We start from the raw sequence: 18,413 nt of genomic DNA, 5'->3' as shown, positions 1-18,413 counted from the left end.
TTTTTCTAACTGTCTTAGTTGGTCTAATAAAAGATATCAGATCTACCCTAAGAATCTTATCTGCCAAAGGAGAACTGTAATTTAGGGCAAGTAGGAAGACAAAAGGCCAGTGGCTGCTTACCAAAGGGAGGTGTTACTAGACTTGTGTTTACACAGACTTCTATACCCTAAGGCTTCATTGAAGAGGGCTGCACTGCAAGCCTGTTCTGAGGTACAGATATAGATTTTGTACCCTGCCCCCAAACCCAATAGATTAGTCAGTTTTTTGTGAGGCCCAGGGATATGAGTTTCACCCTAAGAAATTTGTTAAGTTTATAAAGAATTCCTAAAAATATGCCTGAGATTTTTTAACTAGGTTTGAACAAAGCAAATACAGCACTTTGTGTGATGACAGAAATATCCAGGTAGTATATAAAAACACATCTGTAATAGATATGTATCTTTTGATACCATGATAATATTATTAATGTAAATTATTACCAACTAATCAGCCTCCTTATTGTTTTTAATAGAAGTCTTATTTATTTGTTTCTTCCTAACTCATTCACAAAAAGCTTCTGACTGTAAGATTATTACCAGTAATTCTCATAGTTTGGCAACTGTGCAAAAGTGGGCTACTGTTTTGCTGACTGAGAGGTGTTTGAAACATGAAATTCTATCTCACTCTTGATGCAGGACTGAATTCAGTATTGCTGTGTTGGAACCTGATCAAATCATGATCTTATTTATTCATGTCAAATCATTTCACTTTAAATGGACTCTTTGTGGAGTTAAGCCTTTTTTCTATGAAGTGTAATACCATAGATAATATCAGTTATTCAAAATTAATGCTTTTTTCTGAAATCTATATGTAATACAGGATATGTAAAAATCAGAGCAAGTGAGATCTGGCCATTAAAGAACAGGATTAGGACAGAGTTTATTGGTTCGATTCCTGATTTTATGAGTGACTTTCAGCTCTGGGAGAAGTTACCACAGCTTTGTGCCTCTGCTTTCCCATCTATAAAATGATTAAAAGACCTTATTAGGGCATTGAAAGAATTAACCAACATGTAGAGCTCTTTAAGATATTCAGATGAAAGGCACTAAAAATAAGGGTAAGGTCTTGTTCAGCAGTAGAGTATTGTCATCCAAGAGAGTCATTCTGATGACATAGCTCTAAAGGAACATTTTTTATTTCTGCTTCAAAAACTGGGAGGTTGATGGCTTGGCCACATCACCCAACTGACAGACTACACCCAGAGGTTATATAGTGCAATGAAATACAGTAGCTAAGCTTTTATCATAGCACTTTCTCATAGAAGTAGAGCTGTCTATGAATTCTTTCCTCCAGCACACCCTATACAGAAGACCATAAATTAATCCCTACTTGGAATTAACTATAAGGAAACCTAGAGGTCCTTGCTAATTTTTAACTCACCAGAATGAGACAGGCAGATTAAACATCATTGATTATCCCTTTTTATTTACCACAACTGATGTCCTAGTGACACACATTGATAACAGGTGAAGTGTCTTTGTAGTCACTTACCAGAATGTGTCCTTAAGTGACCTGTTAGCGCATCTCTCCTTTGGCAGGCATAACTGCAAAGATGACATTTAAAAGGTTTTTCCCCTGTATGTAGTTTAATGTGGCGGAGAAGGTTACCCTTCTGAGTAAAGGAAGCTCCGCACTGATTACACTGGAATGGCCGTTCACCTTAAAATGACATACAAAAAAGGAAATTTAATGGTTACATGGGTAACACCTCCCGTCACCCTTTCCTTTTTGAAACAGGAAAGAATGAGATAGATACTGGATCAATTCCTGTGCTTAGACATGCTACTTCCATTGATTTTACTGGAAGTTCCAAGGGGGTCTGGTGACAGAACTTGGCAAAATGCATCCACTCCAATTCCATTTATGAGAAACATATCAAACGTACTGTCTTTTCTGTGGACTGGAAATAATTGTTCTGGAGGAGGAGGATTGTAAAGTGCTAACAAATTTTAGGAAAAAAAATCTTTCCTTCTTTTAGGTCTGTATTCATTGTGATTGTTGGTTTGTTGCTAGGCAAAGTACAAAGAGAGACATGATCCAGGAGCCAAGCAAAACAACTTAACTCATGATTTTTGACCGGGGTGCTTAAGAGAAGAAGTTCTAGTGCCTTTCATCCCAAATTCTCAAAAAACCTCACAACCATGCTTTTCCAAACGTTCGCCCGAATTAGACAGCTAAATATCATTGTACTTAATGTGTAAATAAATGAAATAAGGCACAGAAAGCTTAGGTAACTTGCTGAAAGTCACATATGCAGAGTCAGGAACAGAAGCAAGGAGCCAGCAATCCTAGGATCCTACCCACTTTTAACCAGTAGATCCCTCTAAAATCATATGCTTTCAATATGTAGCTCTTGCATGAATAATATAGAGATACTTACCAGTGTGGCTGCGCTTGTGAACCATCAAAACATTGAGGCTAATGCAGGCTAAGCCACAGATATCACAGTTCATCTTTCCACTAGTTGGCCTGATGTTGTCATATGGACCAGAATGTCTCTCCAGCTTAATGCTCTCATATTCATTATATTCTCTTGGATAAGTGTAAGATGCTTCAGGCTCTTCTGTATTTTCCATCAGCTCTGAATTCAATGAATTCTCTTCTCTTTCACTGTATTCTCCCTTCACTTTAACCAAATCATCTACAGATGAAAGATAAAATCACAAAAATGAAAAACGATTGTTAGAAGTCACAAATTGTCTCTATAACAAATTCATATAATTTAAAATAAAATTATACATAAAATAACTGCTCAAATTTCATTTGCAACCAAAAAGACAAAGAAAGATGGATATGGCACTGGTCCTACATTTCTAATGACAATATTAAGAAGTATCTCTGACAAAAAATAAAGCTGTTTGCTAATTGGATTTGATGGGCTATTTTGCATTTATAAAACTCATAGTACACTATACAGAATATGATTATTGTAATGCATATACTCTACCATATATAAAAGGAAATGCTTTTTAACACGGTGTGTAATTAGACAATGGAAATCATTGTCACAGGATGTTGCCGAGACCAAGACTGTAGAGTATTCTTGCATCTTCCTCTGATCCATTTGGTGTTTGCTGCTTAGATAAACCCTGAGTCTAATCCAATATGTTTCCGATGTTCTGATAAGATTGCAGGATAAAAAAAATCAAATTTTCATTCTCCTGAACTGTACTCATGAGAAATACTAACTTTTACTTCAAATGGCAATGTTATCCAACAATCTCAAATGCATTAGAAGTATGCACTAATTTTATAGAACATGTTATAAGAATGAATAAAATTAGGCATAGCAAAGGCAAAGGTAATTCCTCTAGAGATATTAAGAGATCTGTCTAAAGCTACATAGCAAAAGTGTGGCAAAGAACCCAGGGAGTCCTGAATATCAGTGTCTAGATGATGCTGTATTCCTTCTCCTAAATGCCTCTGGCCTTATGTTAGCCATGCAGAGAAAATAGAATTCAAAGATAATCTCTTGGGTTTTGCAAGACAGGGCTGTAGTATAAGCAGGTGACCATTTATAAATAATAACCCCTCGCTCAGAAGACAGTAATACTCCAGAAATGAAAAAAGAGCCATTTGCACTGGATTAGCAGCTGATTAGTTGCAACTCAGTTTGCTGTTTCCCCATTTCATTACAGACAAATGTCAGCAGCACTCAAGTTTCATTTTTATACCACCAAATAAGCCAACTAGTTTAGACTTAAAGCACCACTTAATTCAAGCTTTAGTTTTCTGTGTGTAGACAGAAGTCAAGTTAGGGACAAAACTTGAGTTATGCCTCAGACTAACAATGCAATGAAGACAAACCCTCAGACAGAAAGTATGCAATTTTCCATCTGAAAGTGTTGCATTCATAGCCACTGCTCCTTTCAAGAGCTGAAGGTAAGACAGTTAAATATTGCCTTCCTTTTGTGTGAAGAGCTAAGACTCTTGCCCTTTCTCCAGAACATGGACTACTGAAACTGCATTATCTCTGGATCTGCTAAAGAAACCACATGAGATTTAAAAAAAGAACTATTAGTGCCAGTGAAACTGAGGTGATAGGGTAAAAGAAGTATTAAAAAATAAAAAGCCAGCAATAAACCTTCTCACAAATTCCAAAGTTCTTAGCCCAAGCTTAACAAAAAAATATCCCTACAACCTAAATGCTTGTGTTGAGGTCAGAAAATTATGCAGCCACAAAGTATATTTCTGCATAAGAATATCTCCTTTTCTTCCTTAAGGTATTTTTTATACCTGTGGCCTTACTTCTGGATAATGCAGGGTGGGAGAACCAGGTAAGTGGCAGTTGATCCACCATCCTATGGAGAAATCCATAGGAGGTCCTGTTGATGAGAAAGCATTTTTTGCCAATAGGATGTCAGTTTCTCTCTCATTCCTAGAATGACCAATGAAATAGGCTTCCCAGAGCCCACATATCCAAAAACTCATCCAGTTTTGTTAGGGGTAGAGAGGTCAAATGTCACATGGACAGGGTTTTTCTGCTTTTTGCTGCCACCCCAAGGCCACACACGTGTTGGGGGTTATTCAGAGAGGATTCAACCAAAAATTAGTGGTTTCTAGTGGCATAATGTGGGGGAATATTTTCTGCTTGTTGCTAAGGGGAATGTTAAACAAAAACTCTTTTCCAAACACATTCATTTTTTCATGTAAGTAGGCAATTCTTCCAAAATATTTAATCAAGTCCTACACAAAATGTTTAAAAAAGTACACATTGCAGCACACATCTGGTACTTCAGAAATAGTTTCAATTTCCACTTATGAATGTCTTTCTTTTCTGTACTAAGTGCAGTTGCTTTGTGCAGTAGGACTGGCTATAATCTCTAACTGAAGACTTCTGTACAGACCTCTACTGTTTCTTACCATATCATTCACAATCTTTTGCTCTTTTATAGAAGTATGTCAATGTTTATGCAGATCATATGCATGAGCTTTATGCTTGAGTTCCCTATGGCACACATGTGCCAAACTAGTATAGTTTGGGTAGGCCATTCCATGATCCTATAGTAGAAAATAACTGCCTTTTCCTTTTTCCATATTACATGCTGTCTACTGGCAATGTTTTTGTTTTCTGATAATAAATGAGAAGGATGCACCTGAGTTCTGATCAAGGGCCTTCAACCACCACCACCACCACTGCTGCTGTCTCCACCCCCTCCCCTCAAATCATCACCATCACTCCAGCTGTAAGTGATATCCCACCAAAGCTTGAGTGCTTTTCAGTTTGCATGTAGGCGTTAAAAGAGCCTTAACGGAAAAACTGCTGCTACTGACAAATAAAAGCAGTAGAAAGCAAAAGCTATTAGGGAAGAATTATTTCATTTGGAGTGAATGTTAGAAGAAAAATGTGACCCTCCCCTATCATAAAATGTTAGGAGCAAGGTCCCTCATTATGCGAGTATTAAAGAACAAAACCCACAGCAGTAGTCATGCTATTGTTTCCAAAGGAAAAAATAACCTATTTAAAGTCAGTAAGTAGCAAGGTCTGCACCAACCAGCAGCAAACACATTCAGGTTCTAGTCCTGACTCCTTGCTCTGCAGGCCGACTGGCATAAGAAGCAATATGGAGTATGAACATTGGTGGATGTGCAGAGATAATTCATGCCACTTAAAGAAATGCTCTAATGTTCTGGAATTTCCAGTCTAGGCTTCCTCAACTAAAAGGAAGATAGCTGCATGACCAAGTAGGAGAGAAATAATTATAGTGAGGAAGAACAAAACTGTTCCTACTGGCCACAGTGAGATATGTATCAACTTCTTAATGAAAAAATAAAGGATTGCCTCTTCTACCTTCAGGAAAGCAAAGAGGTTAAGAAAAAAAAAAGTACTTTATCTGTCCTAACCTGAATTACTGTGCTGTTGGGGCCCCACATGAGGCAATACACCCAACAGAAAAAAAATGTAGATTTTACACAACAAAGTGCCAGTTTGATGCGTTAAGGCTGATGCACATGGTTTCATTTCCTGGGGTGATGATTATGATATGAAAGACATACTCCGGAGTATTTTTGTTGCACCTGAAACACTGTAAAAACAAAAGGTTCTGGAATAGATCCAAATATAAACCTGCGGTGACAACATCAAACTGAATCACCACAGTAACTGTGCATGTATTGCTCTATAAAATGCAAGAATAATAATAAAAAAGAAGTAATAATAACAAACATTTCAGAAAAGTTATTGTGTTGTCTTGGTTATATTCTCTAAGAGGAATTCCCAAGAGGAAAAAACATCTATTACCATATTTAAGCCAAAACCCTAAACTTAGAAAAAACATGTTTTCCATAAGTAAGAAAGTTTGCTCAATCACAGTACAAAACACACAGAATCAAAAGCCAATAAAGGCAACAGCACAAAAGGGGGATGCTACTCAAGTGTTTTACACGGAGTGGGGTCATAATAATGAAATTTCCTCAGCACACACAAAAGCCAACTTGATAACAAAGAAACTTAATCATTTTAATGTGGCATTTTAATGATGCTGCTGATTTGCTATGTCAATTCAGAGATAATGAGCCCCTAATGCTACAGATGTTCAGCCAGACTAAAAAAAATAAAATAAAGAGCTTTTCTTGTATGCCATTCCCTAACTATCCAATTAAACAAATTGTGGAAGCATATAAATAGTTTACCAGGTTTTGACAGCTGTTAATAGGATTTAGAAGTTTGAAACACTAAGAACAAAAAGGAAGTCTGTATATGTATATGCTGGATGATAAGGAATATTTTGAGGCTACCCGTATTTGACAGATATTAACTGATGACTTGTTACATATTGTACACAACTGTCTCTACAAACTGACCCTCAGATCAACATATAAGAGAAACCTGTAAGTATAGTATTAAGTTTGATCTTTACTATCATGCAGAAATTGTGATTTTCTTATCTGTACTGGCTTGAGACTAGAATAATTGTATGCTACAAAAAATTTTAAGTCCCAGAAGTTTATTAACTAAAATGAAACCGCAATCCTGAACGTCTAAAAATAAATGTACAGCAATATTTATGAATAAGAACAATATAAGGTGTGTATACTGTAATTCTATAACATGGAAAACATTTCTTATTTTTAGCAGATGAAAAATGTAAAAAAGGAAGACAAATGCTCAATCATATCCTTGGAGAGTTGCATATAGTTCATCTAATCACAAAATCAAAATTACATGCATGTTACTTTTCTTTCATTTTTATGTTTTCTTAAGGAGAATGCACAAAAGAACAATGTTCTAGATCAGTGGAAGCCAACATTTTTGGAACAGGTGGCACAAGTTAAATTAGCCCCACACCCTCCCCTACCCCTTTCCTTGTCCAATCTTTTCCTCTGCTTTCTGCTTTCTACTCCCTGCCCTATTTATTGCTCTGTTGCTTGTTCCCTCCCCAGTCTGCCATGTGCCCACACACAGAGGCTACCTGTACTACTAGTGCCACATGTTGGCCATCCCTGTTTAAGATTATGTTTACTTAATATTTTACAATTATAATTTTTAACTTAAAGTTTTCTAATACAAAAATAATTTTTCAATGAATTTTATTACAGGTAAAAGGAGTCAGATTATCAGCCGATACGCATCTACAAGAGAGTTAACATAGGCAGAAATAGAATACCTTTCCCCAACATTATTCTGCTAGTGTACCTATAAGAATCAATTCTAAGAATGATAGAGAAGTTCAAGTCTCCATGGCCCAAGTCAGGCCTTGTCTTTTTAGCTGGAAACAGTGACAAGGCCATAAATGCCTGGGATTATGCTTTTGCGAAAGGATCATTTGTCCACCAGGAACTGAACTGAGTTCTTCAATGAGCTTTTCATATGCTCACACAGAGTATGTTTATGCTGCAATTAAGGTATTGTAAGTGGCATACTAAGGATAGTTAATTTAGGTAACAGGCAACAACAGTAATGAAGAACTGGAAACACATAATTCAGCATGGGCTAACAACCTACTCGTGTACCTTCTGTGTTCTGCAAGCCTGTACAGTTTACACTGAACTCCACTGAACAACTATCACCATCACTAACAATCTGGTCTTGATTCACTGACAACTAGAATTTGAAGGTTTCATTTCCTATTACCAGTTCTCAGAGCCATTTGCTCTGTAACAACTTTTTTATATTTCTCCATGCCATTTTCTGTCCATTTCATTTAAAACCTCGAGAGTCTCCAATCATGTTGTCTCATACCTTGGAATGCAAAGGGCATGACTGGAGCTCACTGCACAGACAGTTCCCATAGATGTAATGATCCTTTTTATGCCATTACAAAGTAGAGCATTTTCTAGCACCCTAAGGCTGCATTACATTGCACCACAGATTGGGTGTAGTGGTAGAAAGTTGAGTGGATTTAGGTTAGATATTAGGAAGAAATTTTTCACAGTAAGGGTGGCCAGGATCTGGAATGGGCTTCCAAGAGAGGTGGTGCTATCTCCTAGCTTGGAGGTCTTCAAGAAGAGGCTGGATAGTCACCTGGCCGGGGTCATCTGACCTCGGTCTTCTTTCCTGCCAGGGGCAGGGGGTCGGACATGATGATCCATTGTGGTCCCTTCTGACTCTACAATCTATGAATTTATGTTTTCTCTCCTAGGTGGTCCAAGCACTGAGCCAGTGCATCTGAAGAATTGGCTTATAAAATTAATCTTGTGATCTATGGGCCAGATCATCTGGTGTATTTCTCATTTTTAGTGCTGTAGTTTAGCATTCATATTTTACAGTGATAAAAAATAACAATCCATTGCTCTTATATGCTACAAAAAGCACAATTCAAAAGTAGTTCCTAAATGAACCAAAGTAGTGTGCACCTGGTGGAAATTTCATTTCTAAAAATAGGATAGAAACTTTCATAATTCCCTTGTGTGGAATGCATGTTCTATGCTAATTAGTCTCTTTGTTTTTATTCAGACTTCAGACAAAAATAGAGAGAAATCAAACTGAAATGCAGCACTTGGAGCAACAGAAAAATCAGGAATAATTTTCCAAACCATTGAATGCTTAACTTCTACCTATTACATTTTTCTCCCTAGTAACAAAGTTTTCTTGCCATCAAAATATAACCTTTTTTATGGTACAACACAATTAATCAAATTAAAATAAAATATAATGAAAATATGTTCTAGACTCATGTGAACCAGGAAATTGAGAGTTAAATTTAATTTCTCAGAGGCTTTTAATCAAGACAAACATTGTGTTTTTCCCCCTCACAGAGACCCATAAATTCATATTGGACCTTATGCCTTATTGTTTTAAAAAGTACTACCTGATAATTTTATATATTATCAATTGAATACCATACAATAATGGTCTGATATTTTAAGTGTACTTTCAGTCAGAAAGATTCCCAACCACTTTGCAAACTGTTATGACTGAATTAACTATAGAGGAATTGCACTGTCCAAAACTAATTAATATCTGAAGTTTAAGATGTCGGCTGTATAGCAACACCAATGTCTATATTTCAGACAAGAAAATGGAAAAGAATGTGTCTAGCTGACACTATCGAGGCAAGTTGGGTAAACAGGATTTAATTGCCAAAGATGGAATTTTACTTACCAAGGTTAACATTGCTACACTGAAAAATACCATGGTTTCTTTTAATTATTGTAAGTGGCAGTGGCTTTGCTTTTGTATCTCAAACAAAAGTTGTTACCTGCAGTTGAATAATACTCTCTAGGATCATGCACAGGTGTGGATTAACACTTATTCAGAGGGAATAGTATCCTGTTTTCCATCACTTGAATGTCTGAGTTTTTCTTCGAGCTTTCCCATTTAAATACTTGCCCAAGCCAATTTTGTCCAATTCGTGGCATATACTGGAATTGTTTTTCTGAACCTTAGTGTCCTTTGAAATCTCCCTTTCCTAAAAAATATTCCATTTAATGATTTGCCTTTTGTTACTGTTTAGACAATACCCATATAAAACATTATCTAAAATTAAAATTCCTAACGTCCAGAAGGTCAGATACAAATCACAACCATTAAATCAAACTTCAATAAGACAGTTGAATCAGAAAACATCTGGACGTAACAGTCAGAATGAAAAAGGTCACATGTTAAATTCAGATTATTCAATAATGTTTAAAGGTTATACCAAGGGACATATTACTAATATGATTACTCAGGCTTGACTGTCTTTTGTTACCTGATGTAAAAAATGCCTTTCAAAATCCAAAACACTTAAAGTGCTACTTTGCTAGACCTCCCAATATATTATCAAACGCCATTTATTGCAGCACTATACAATAATAGTATCTACATTTATATAAAAATGTTAATTCTAAAATGTTTTACAAATGATGTGCAATGTAGAGAATAGAGGAACAGGTCTTGTGTGGAGGTTAGCACCAGTAGACAATAGTGTTGAGGGAAGGGAAAATTGTAGAGAGAGGAATTGGGGCAAATTTCTACTTTTATTTAAAACACCAGAGGTAATTTAATGCCTATGAAGAGAGGACAGGAGCTTGATCTTTAAGAATTTGTTTAAAAGATCTAAACTCAGTAAACTGCATGAAAAGCAATTTATCTTTCTAGGTGGGATGATAGTTAAGTCAGATGTGCCAGGATTTTAATTTAGAATGCTAGATAGTCCGGAATTCTAATCCAACCTCTCCAGATTCATTTTATTGCAATAATAAAATCTACAACATATTTTTTTTAATTTTAAACCAAGTGGATTTATAACTATATTCAAACATCTTTCCAATGACCCAAACATTATTATACCTACCCCTTAAATTCAGTCCTTTTGTACCCTATGAAGAACAAGTCTGAGGATGAACTGAGAGAGAAATATTAGGGACTCCCCTCCACTATCGTGTCTAAAAAACAGATTCTTGCCAAATATGAAGAGTATGATGACTTCATAGAGCCATTCTCTCATCTCTGCTCCACAAATATTATACCCTGAATAGAAAAAACAGGTCTTTTAGTCTAGATTTCAGTTCAGCCAAAAGAATAAATATATATATATCTGTTTTAATTTCACAGAGTTGTTTTACATGGCTTGGTGAGGAACACACAGTATGAAGAGAGCAAAATGACCGTAAGTATATATTCACCCCGAGAATTAAAAATGTTTGTGAAAAAAATCTAAAATCTACTGAGTAACCCAATGTGTCCTTTTTAGTCTGTGGCCTGCCTCTCTGACCAACTATTACTATCATAGCCATATACTTAAAGGGAAATTTATTTTCTTTCTGTAGGTTAAACTAGTGAACAAACTAGAGTAAGGAAACCACTGCACACTTCTACTTATTTCAAACCATGAAGATTATTTAGTTTTTATAACTCTAAATCCTCATTGCACTGGGCCACACAGTAATGCGTGCAGTTCACCACAGTTTGGAATTCTATATTGAAAGCGTATGAAACTGATCAACTCTTGTTAATATCATTAAACTGTTACCCTATTTGGCAGTATTCCTTTGTTCACAGCACAGTCCTGTAGAGTTACAACAAAGCAGAGAGGCCTTTTGTTGATAATGTTAGGGAGATGTGCTTTTTAATTCATATACAGCCAACAAAGTACACAGACTTGACACAGTTAAACAGTACAGACTCCTTGCCTGGTTTTAACACTTACAGAAATCCCCTGTTAAGTGAACTTCTGCAGCAAAGTACTGCTGATGTTGTAAGATAACCCCTGAGTCCTATGAGCGGCAGGGCTCGATCTGGGCTTGGGAGATGTAATATTCTGATAAAAAACGGCACTTCCTTTTCAAGCAGATAAGTGCGTGTGCTAAACAGCACCACTGGAACCTCAGTGAGCGCCTAAGCGAGGGTTTGTCAACCTCTCCTGTCGCACTCCAGCCTTTTAACCACCCCCTTTCACACACCTAAATGCAGCAGCAATTAGCATCCATAAACCACAAATGTGGCTTCTATTTCTTTTCATTTCACAACCATGAAAGCTAGCTAACATTCATAACATTGAAAAAGTTGTCTGTCTCAACTGATGAGGGAATCAAGAACTGAATTATAACACTTGTGCTAGACTTTTTTCCACAAAAAACCCTGTAGTTTTATTTTTTTAAATTAAGGACTCTTCAATTAAGTATGTGGGCTGCTCAAGGCCATAATAGTAGGGGATATAAAGAGGAAGGGGAACTGCAAATCCTTCCCCTGATATCTGCTTCATTGCTCGTCTCTTTTCTCACTAGTTACAGGAAGTGCCATGGGAAGAGTATTTTTATAGTTGCAGGCGGGCATACAGCATGTGCATCATAGTATACAAATTTAATTCTCTTGGGGCAACAAGGGGTTGTTTTGTCCTTTATCATATTTTTTTTTTAAATCATATTGCTATCACCCTCAGTCTACCTGTAGTCTCTATACTATGATCATCACAGTAGGTAAGTCTACCTACTTGAGCTACATTGTTTGAAAAGTTGAAATTCACCCACTCTGTACAATCTTACCTTTCAGATTATTAGACTCCTGTATGTAGGCAGACAGAGAAACATAATAGAGTGTTTGTGTACCCATTATGGATATACAAATTTGAAACTGTTAGCTACAACCTTGATTTTAAGTGCTGTTCATTGATTCTTTTATTTTCTATTCGGAACAGTAAAGAGCGATAGGAAAAAGTCACAAAAATACCAGTTCTGATAATGTCAAATATTTTTGACATTATAACATAATTTATGTATTACTTTTTTTTCAGTTTCTCTAAAGTCTCACTAAGGGTCCCCAGTCTCTTCTTCTGCAGTTATCTTAGGAACTGTGCTAATTCATTCTACAGCCAGACAATACAGAGATCAAGTTACATGGATGCTTCACAACTTTTCAAACCATAGCTCCATGACTCTATGGAGTCACCCACAATAGCAACACGACATTCATAAGAACTGAACAAACTTTAAGAGATTAGCGATGACTGTTGCCAAGTGTGGATAGCTTAATCACAGAACAAAAAACAGGTAGGCTTAAAGCAGCACTGAAGAAAAAACAGTCACAAAAATATTTTGAGAGAGAAAGCACTAGATTGTCAAATGCTTGATGATATCACTATACAATTATATAGTTGCATACTATGATTGTGGATGATCTTCAGCCATTTGCAGTGCATCTTTCTGGCCTGTATCTTGATCACAGAATGGTGAAATCAACTTATTCTCAAGAACTGCCATGAACAGGAATGTTTGCATAACTTATGAAGATAAGGAAAGAGACTTTTCTGGAGGCCTGTGATGAACTTACGTCAACAATGAACATCTTGTCCCTTCCTTGCCCCAACACACACCATGAGGAAAAGGAATTAGAACTTGCCCTGTTGTAACTGTCCACTATGGACAGTTAGTGGCCTGGTGGGGACTAGTTTGAAGAAGTAAATGGAGGGTGCTGTTCTGAAGGCTTATAGGGCAACACATAATATGTTATGGGTTAAGCAATCAACCAAAGTACAAGGATTATGACAGGGCTATAATGTAGCAAGCCATAATGTCTTAAAAGCCTAATTTTATTACTGGTAATGAAAAAAGAGTCCCTTTTAACACAGAATGTGAGTCTTCATACCCCTTTCATTGTTTTGTTTTTCGAAAGGTGGCACCATCCTATCTGCCACTGAACTCTTCTCTGAGCCTAGACATGCCAGGATTCTAGTCTCCCTCCCCCATCCAGCTGTAAATAGAGCCTTGGGTCACTGTAGAACAGAGCTGTGGTGTGCATTAAGTGGATTTCCTCTGTGCAGCTTGTCTGGGGCTTTCACACCCTGAAGACCGGAATCATGTCATTTCTACTACCCTAGACCCTCTCCACCCATCAGGATAAGGATAGCATTTGAATTCATAATACTGGAATCATTAAAAAAAAATAAAACTCCCTATAGATAAATGTTTGTCCTTATGTAAAGCTTCTGAGATGATGAAAGCATTGGAGGATGACCACAGGATGTTTGGGAATGAGTATATAGGATGTCCAAGTAACATGTATAATACCAGAAATTTCAAATACTCTGGACTTTTAAAAGAGCAAGCAAGAGGAGACTATTTCCCCACTAATTATAATTGACATTGATGGTGTTGTAGTTCCCACTGTATAACGAATTTTCATATACCAGGTCTGCTACACAGGGGCAGATCCAGGATTTCCCGAAGTGGGGTGCAGGAACAGCAACCTACACTGCAGGCGTGGCTACATCCTCTGCTCCCAGCTTCCTCTGCCCCACCAATATTGGCAGACCATATGGCGGGAACCTCTGAGGAGTTTTTAAAGTCCTAAAACAGGTGAAAATACTCCCTCCCTTCCTCTTCCTGCTCAGAGGTGGCTCCCTCCCCTCCTCTTTACCTGTCCTCGCTCCTGCCTGTCCCTGTTGCATTCTCCATGGTTGCTAGGCAGGGAAGGGGAGGGGACAGTGGCAACAGTGTGACTGGAGAGCTCCCCCCACCCTGCCTAGTCACAGCATGGGGAAGGGGAACCCCAGTCCTTGTTTCCATCCCCAGCTGAGCCCAGCCCTTGCTCAGCCTGGCTGGCTCTGGAACTGCTTCTGCATGACAGGCAGGAATGGGTGTGGTGCTTCTCTGCCCTCATGACAGTGGGGAAAGGCAGGTGGTGGAGAGGGAGAAGGAGCAGGGATGGTGCAAACAGGTGGGAAGTGGGAATTTCTTTGAGCAGGAAAAAGGGAGAGCTTTTTCACTTACTTTAGGCACTTTAAGAAGTCCCTGGAGGCTCCCATGGTGCAGTCCAATCCAAAAGTGGAGTACAGCTATGCCACTGCACCCACTCCTGATCTGCTCCTACTGCTACATTTGGAATTGTATAGGTGAAAGCAAAACGTGAAGCTTTCAATGAATAATGGAGCATCAAGTCAATTTGACTTGTATCAATCTATGCTCAGTGAGACAAAAAATGTATGTCACCTGAGGCTGTAAGTAGAATCTACAGCCAACGCACTACACAAATAGAAATATTCTGTGCATCTCCTATCAGATTGATGGTGCAGGACAGTAGGTGGAACTGTGAAGTAGACATAACATTCTTGTAATATAAGATAATGTATATTTTGATGCAGCTTTTTGGGTAAAGTAAGTTTGTCCTATGTATCTTGTATATTGAAGATGATCAAGAGGAGGGATCATTGCAGTGTTGTTGTGGATTTATATTCTGGATCAGAGGTGTTTGACACCTGATTTATGGGCCAGCTTGGGCCTCTGGTGCCCCATCATCCAGTCCATGGGAAGCCTCACAGACTGGAAGCCCCATGGACTGATCCTGTATGCTAGATTGGGCCCAATCCTGATACAGAAGGCTAGACAGAGGTGGCATGGGGCCCTGGGCCCCGATTGTGGCATGGAGATGCAGGGCCCCAAGGTCTAATCCCAGTGTGTGGGGCTGGGCTGAGGTGGCATGGGGCCTGATTCAAGCACTCATGAGCCAGCCAAGGGCATGCTGGGCTCGATCTGGCATATGGGAACAACCCTGGTACACAGGGTCCAACCAGGCTCATAAACCAGGTTGGACCCACATGGCTTATCTGGCCCATGGGGCCAAAAGGCTGAGCCCCATCATTCTGGATCAATTTATGATGAATCAGTGGTACTCACAGTTTTGGTCTCATGGGTCTGATGAATGGCACTGGGCCAGTCTGTAGGCCAGAACAGCCCCATGACTCTAGGGTCCCATGCCATCTCTACACAGCAGGGACTTGACTTTGGGAGCCCTGCACTGCCTCCATGTACTGGGATTGCGCTCCAGGGCCCCATGCTGTGCCCACCCAACTCCCGTGTACTGGGATCAGGCCCTATGCACCCAGTATAGCACACAGGACTATGGCCTACAGCAGAGCTTTCCAAACTTTTCATGTTGGTGACACACTTTTTAGACGTGCATTATTTCGCGACACAGTAATTCAGTCCCGAGGGAGGGGCCAAGGGAAGCAGACGCGAGTAAGGGAGCTCTGCGGTGCCCTTCCGCAAAATTTTCTGCATTTCGCATGACACACCTACACACTGCCGCCGACACACTAATGTGTCGCGGCACACAGTTTGGAAAGCTCTGGCCTACAGGGATCCCTACAAATCTGTTGGAAACCTCATGGGCCAGATGACCCAGCACCAGGAATGAGATCTGGCCCATGGGCCAGAGGTTGAGGCCCCTACAATGAATGATAATTCCAATAGGGATGGAGTTTACTGAAGAGTGAACTAATATTGTACTAATATTAATAACAATATTTTGATGTGTAAAATTATCAAAGCCATGTTTTTCAAGATAATTTTATCACATACAAAAAGACTTACAGAAATTCTATTAAAATATAAAAAGGTAATGTATATAACAGCAGTGTCATGAAAAATATCATCTTACATCTCATTTGAATACAGGTTTTCCTTTTCATAACATTTCAGAAGGGCAAAGTACCTATAAAGACTGGGAAAGAACAGGAGGGAAGGGGAGAGTCAAGTAACTGATAGTCCTAACTGCTGCCATGATACTGGGCAAATGGCACAGGTGTAGGTTTCAGGCCAGATATTCAAAAGCACCGAAGTAGTGCAGTTGCTCAAGTCCTACTGATTTTAAAAGGAATTAGGTGCCTACTAACTTGGTCACTTTAGAAAATCCTACTAGGCATCTGTCTATATATGTATAAATGCCTTTGAAAATTTGACTCTCAGTCCTAAGCAGTCCATTTTTTGACAGAAAACTAAGCCACATTAGGAGCACATGGTATATAATCATCTTATATTTGCAGTTTCTGTACTGTACCTGGATAAATGGAGGACTTCTGTCTTTAAGGCAGTTAGTCTGAACCCTTTCACTAGTTAAGCACTGAAGGTTAAATCCTATTTCACCTTCACAAGCCTAAGCAGCATTTCCATTGCCTCACAATAGTAATTTATGGCATCTTAATCAGTTTGAATTTTGGGAATGTGTACTGGGTATAAATACTGGAAAGGTGCAGGGAGGAGAAACCCTTCCATGTTTTAAATAGAGAGGTTGAACTTGTAACATGCTTCCTAGCAAAAAGCTCTAACCATCACAGTATAGGCTAAACAATGTCCAGAGCATTCTTCAGTCTTCCTATTGAAGCTGGCCCATTGCACCTTGTATTTAATATTCATTAAATAAAATAGATAAAACATTAGGATAATTTCTGACCTATCAGAGGCAAGGGCCAGAGATAGAAACAGAACTCCACCCCAACAGGGCAATTGCCACCCTCCCTCTAGTTGGCTCTTCTCTTCACTGAGCCATCATTCCTCTGGCTTGTTCTTTTCCTCCTGAACCCATATATCTTCCCCTCCAGCTGCTCAGTAGGCCAACTTCAAAAACAAAACTTGATTGTTCTAGAAAGTACCTACCCCATGGCCTAGTTCTGGGAAGTGAGAAATTTAAATTTAAAACCCCTCTGATTGAAAGGGATCTAGAATCTGGGTCCCCTACACCTTGAACAAGTGCCATTACTGCTAGGCTAGTGGGCTAAGAGTAGAACAGCTCTCCCTCCCACTAGTCATGGTTTTTCTGCAACTAATGTTTTGTGATTAATGCACTGTTAAACATGTGCCCATGCATGCATGCATGCAGCCATAGTACATCCTACTGAACATGTTAAGAAAGGAGATGCAAGGCAAGTGTAGCTATGTGAAATGCAACATGTAAAAGATAAAATTGCTATTAGATGGCTACTTAAGTGCTACTTATGTGGGTGAAATTGAAATAGGGCTTAGCTCTAAATTTATATTTTTTTAATGCTGTAAAAGTTAAAATGTATCATTTTAGTTTAATTTGTTACATTCATATTATATAAAATACAGATAATGCCTAACTTTATTCATGTGGCTGACCAATTCAGAGGCAATATTTAAAATTGGTATGAATTATGCAATTCTTTGCTCAAAAACTATCAACCAAAGCCACAGGAATAATTTATCTTGATACTAGTACCATTCCATGGACATGCTATATTTGAAAGGCAATGTGAAACCAGTAAAAAACAAAAAAAAAAAGCCTTTTCCTCAGTATATATTACCACATCCTCTGCCAAGCAGCATTTTTCACCATCTGTGGTCAAGAACTCGCATAAATGACATGCTCAACTTAGAGTAACTGGAATGTTTATTAATGCTGTGATTTCAGTTTATGAATTTTTAAATAAAGGGATGTATTTCAAGGGCTCTTCTTCTCTCACACATGCATATTTGCAAATCCTTGGGCTACACCCTGACAGGTTACCTAAAGGCTGCTTCTTTTATTTTGTGTAACTTATTAGTGCTCAGATACTACAGTGAAGAGGCTGCAACAATTTGAAAATAGCAATACACAGACATACATATTTATACAGAATCCCTGTGCATTTCTGCTCATATTTGTACCATCCCCAAAAGATGTATAGGAAACATTGTTTATATTTATTGACATTAAAAACATAGAATTGGTCCACTT

The 18,413-nt window shown here is 38.3% G+C and overlaps 1 protein-coding gene across 1 annotated transcript in view; it reads right to left on the bottom strand.

The window, feature by feature from the left end:
• IKZF3 (IKAROS family zinc finger 3) overlaps nt 1-18,413 on the bottom strand; it is a 59,609-nt gene that overhangs the window by 24,781 nt on the left and 16,415 nt on the right. Inside the window, exons 4-5 of the mRNA XM_006022546.2 lie at nt 2,421-2,681; nt 1,532-1,699 (exon numbers count right to left, since the gene is read on the bottom strand). Coding sequence (XP_006022608.1) covers nt 1,532-1,699; nt 2,421-2,681 — 429 coding nt within the window. The remainder of the gene's footprint in view (nt 1-1,531; nt 1,700-2,420; nt 2,682-18,413) is intronic.

This window comes from Alligator sinensis, unplaced genomic scaffold, assembly GCF_000455745.1.
Source record: "Alligator sinensis unplaced genomic scaffold, ASM45574v1 scaffold886_1, whole genome shotgun sequence".
Lineage (NCBI taxonomy): Eukaryota > Metazoa > Chordata > Crocodylia > Alligatoridae > Alligator > Alligator sinensis.
Note: the sequence above shows the minus strand (reverse complement) of the source record. Positions and strands in the feature narration are given on the sequence as shown.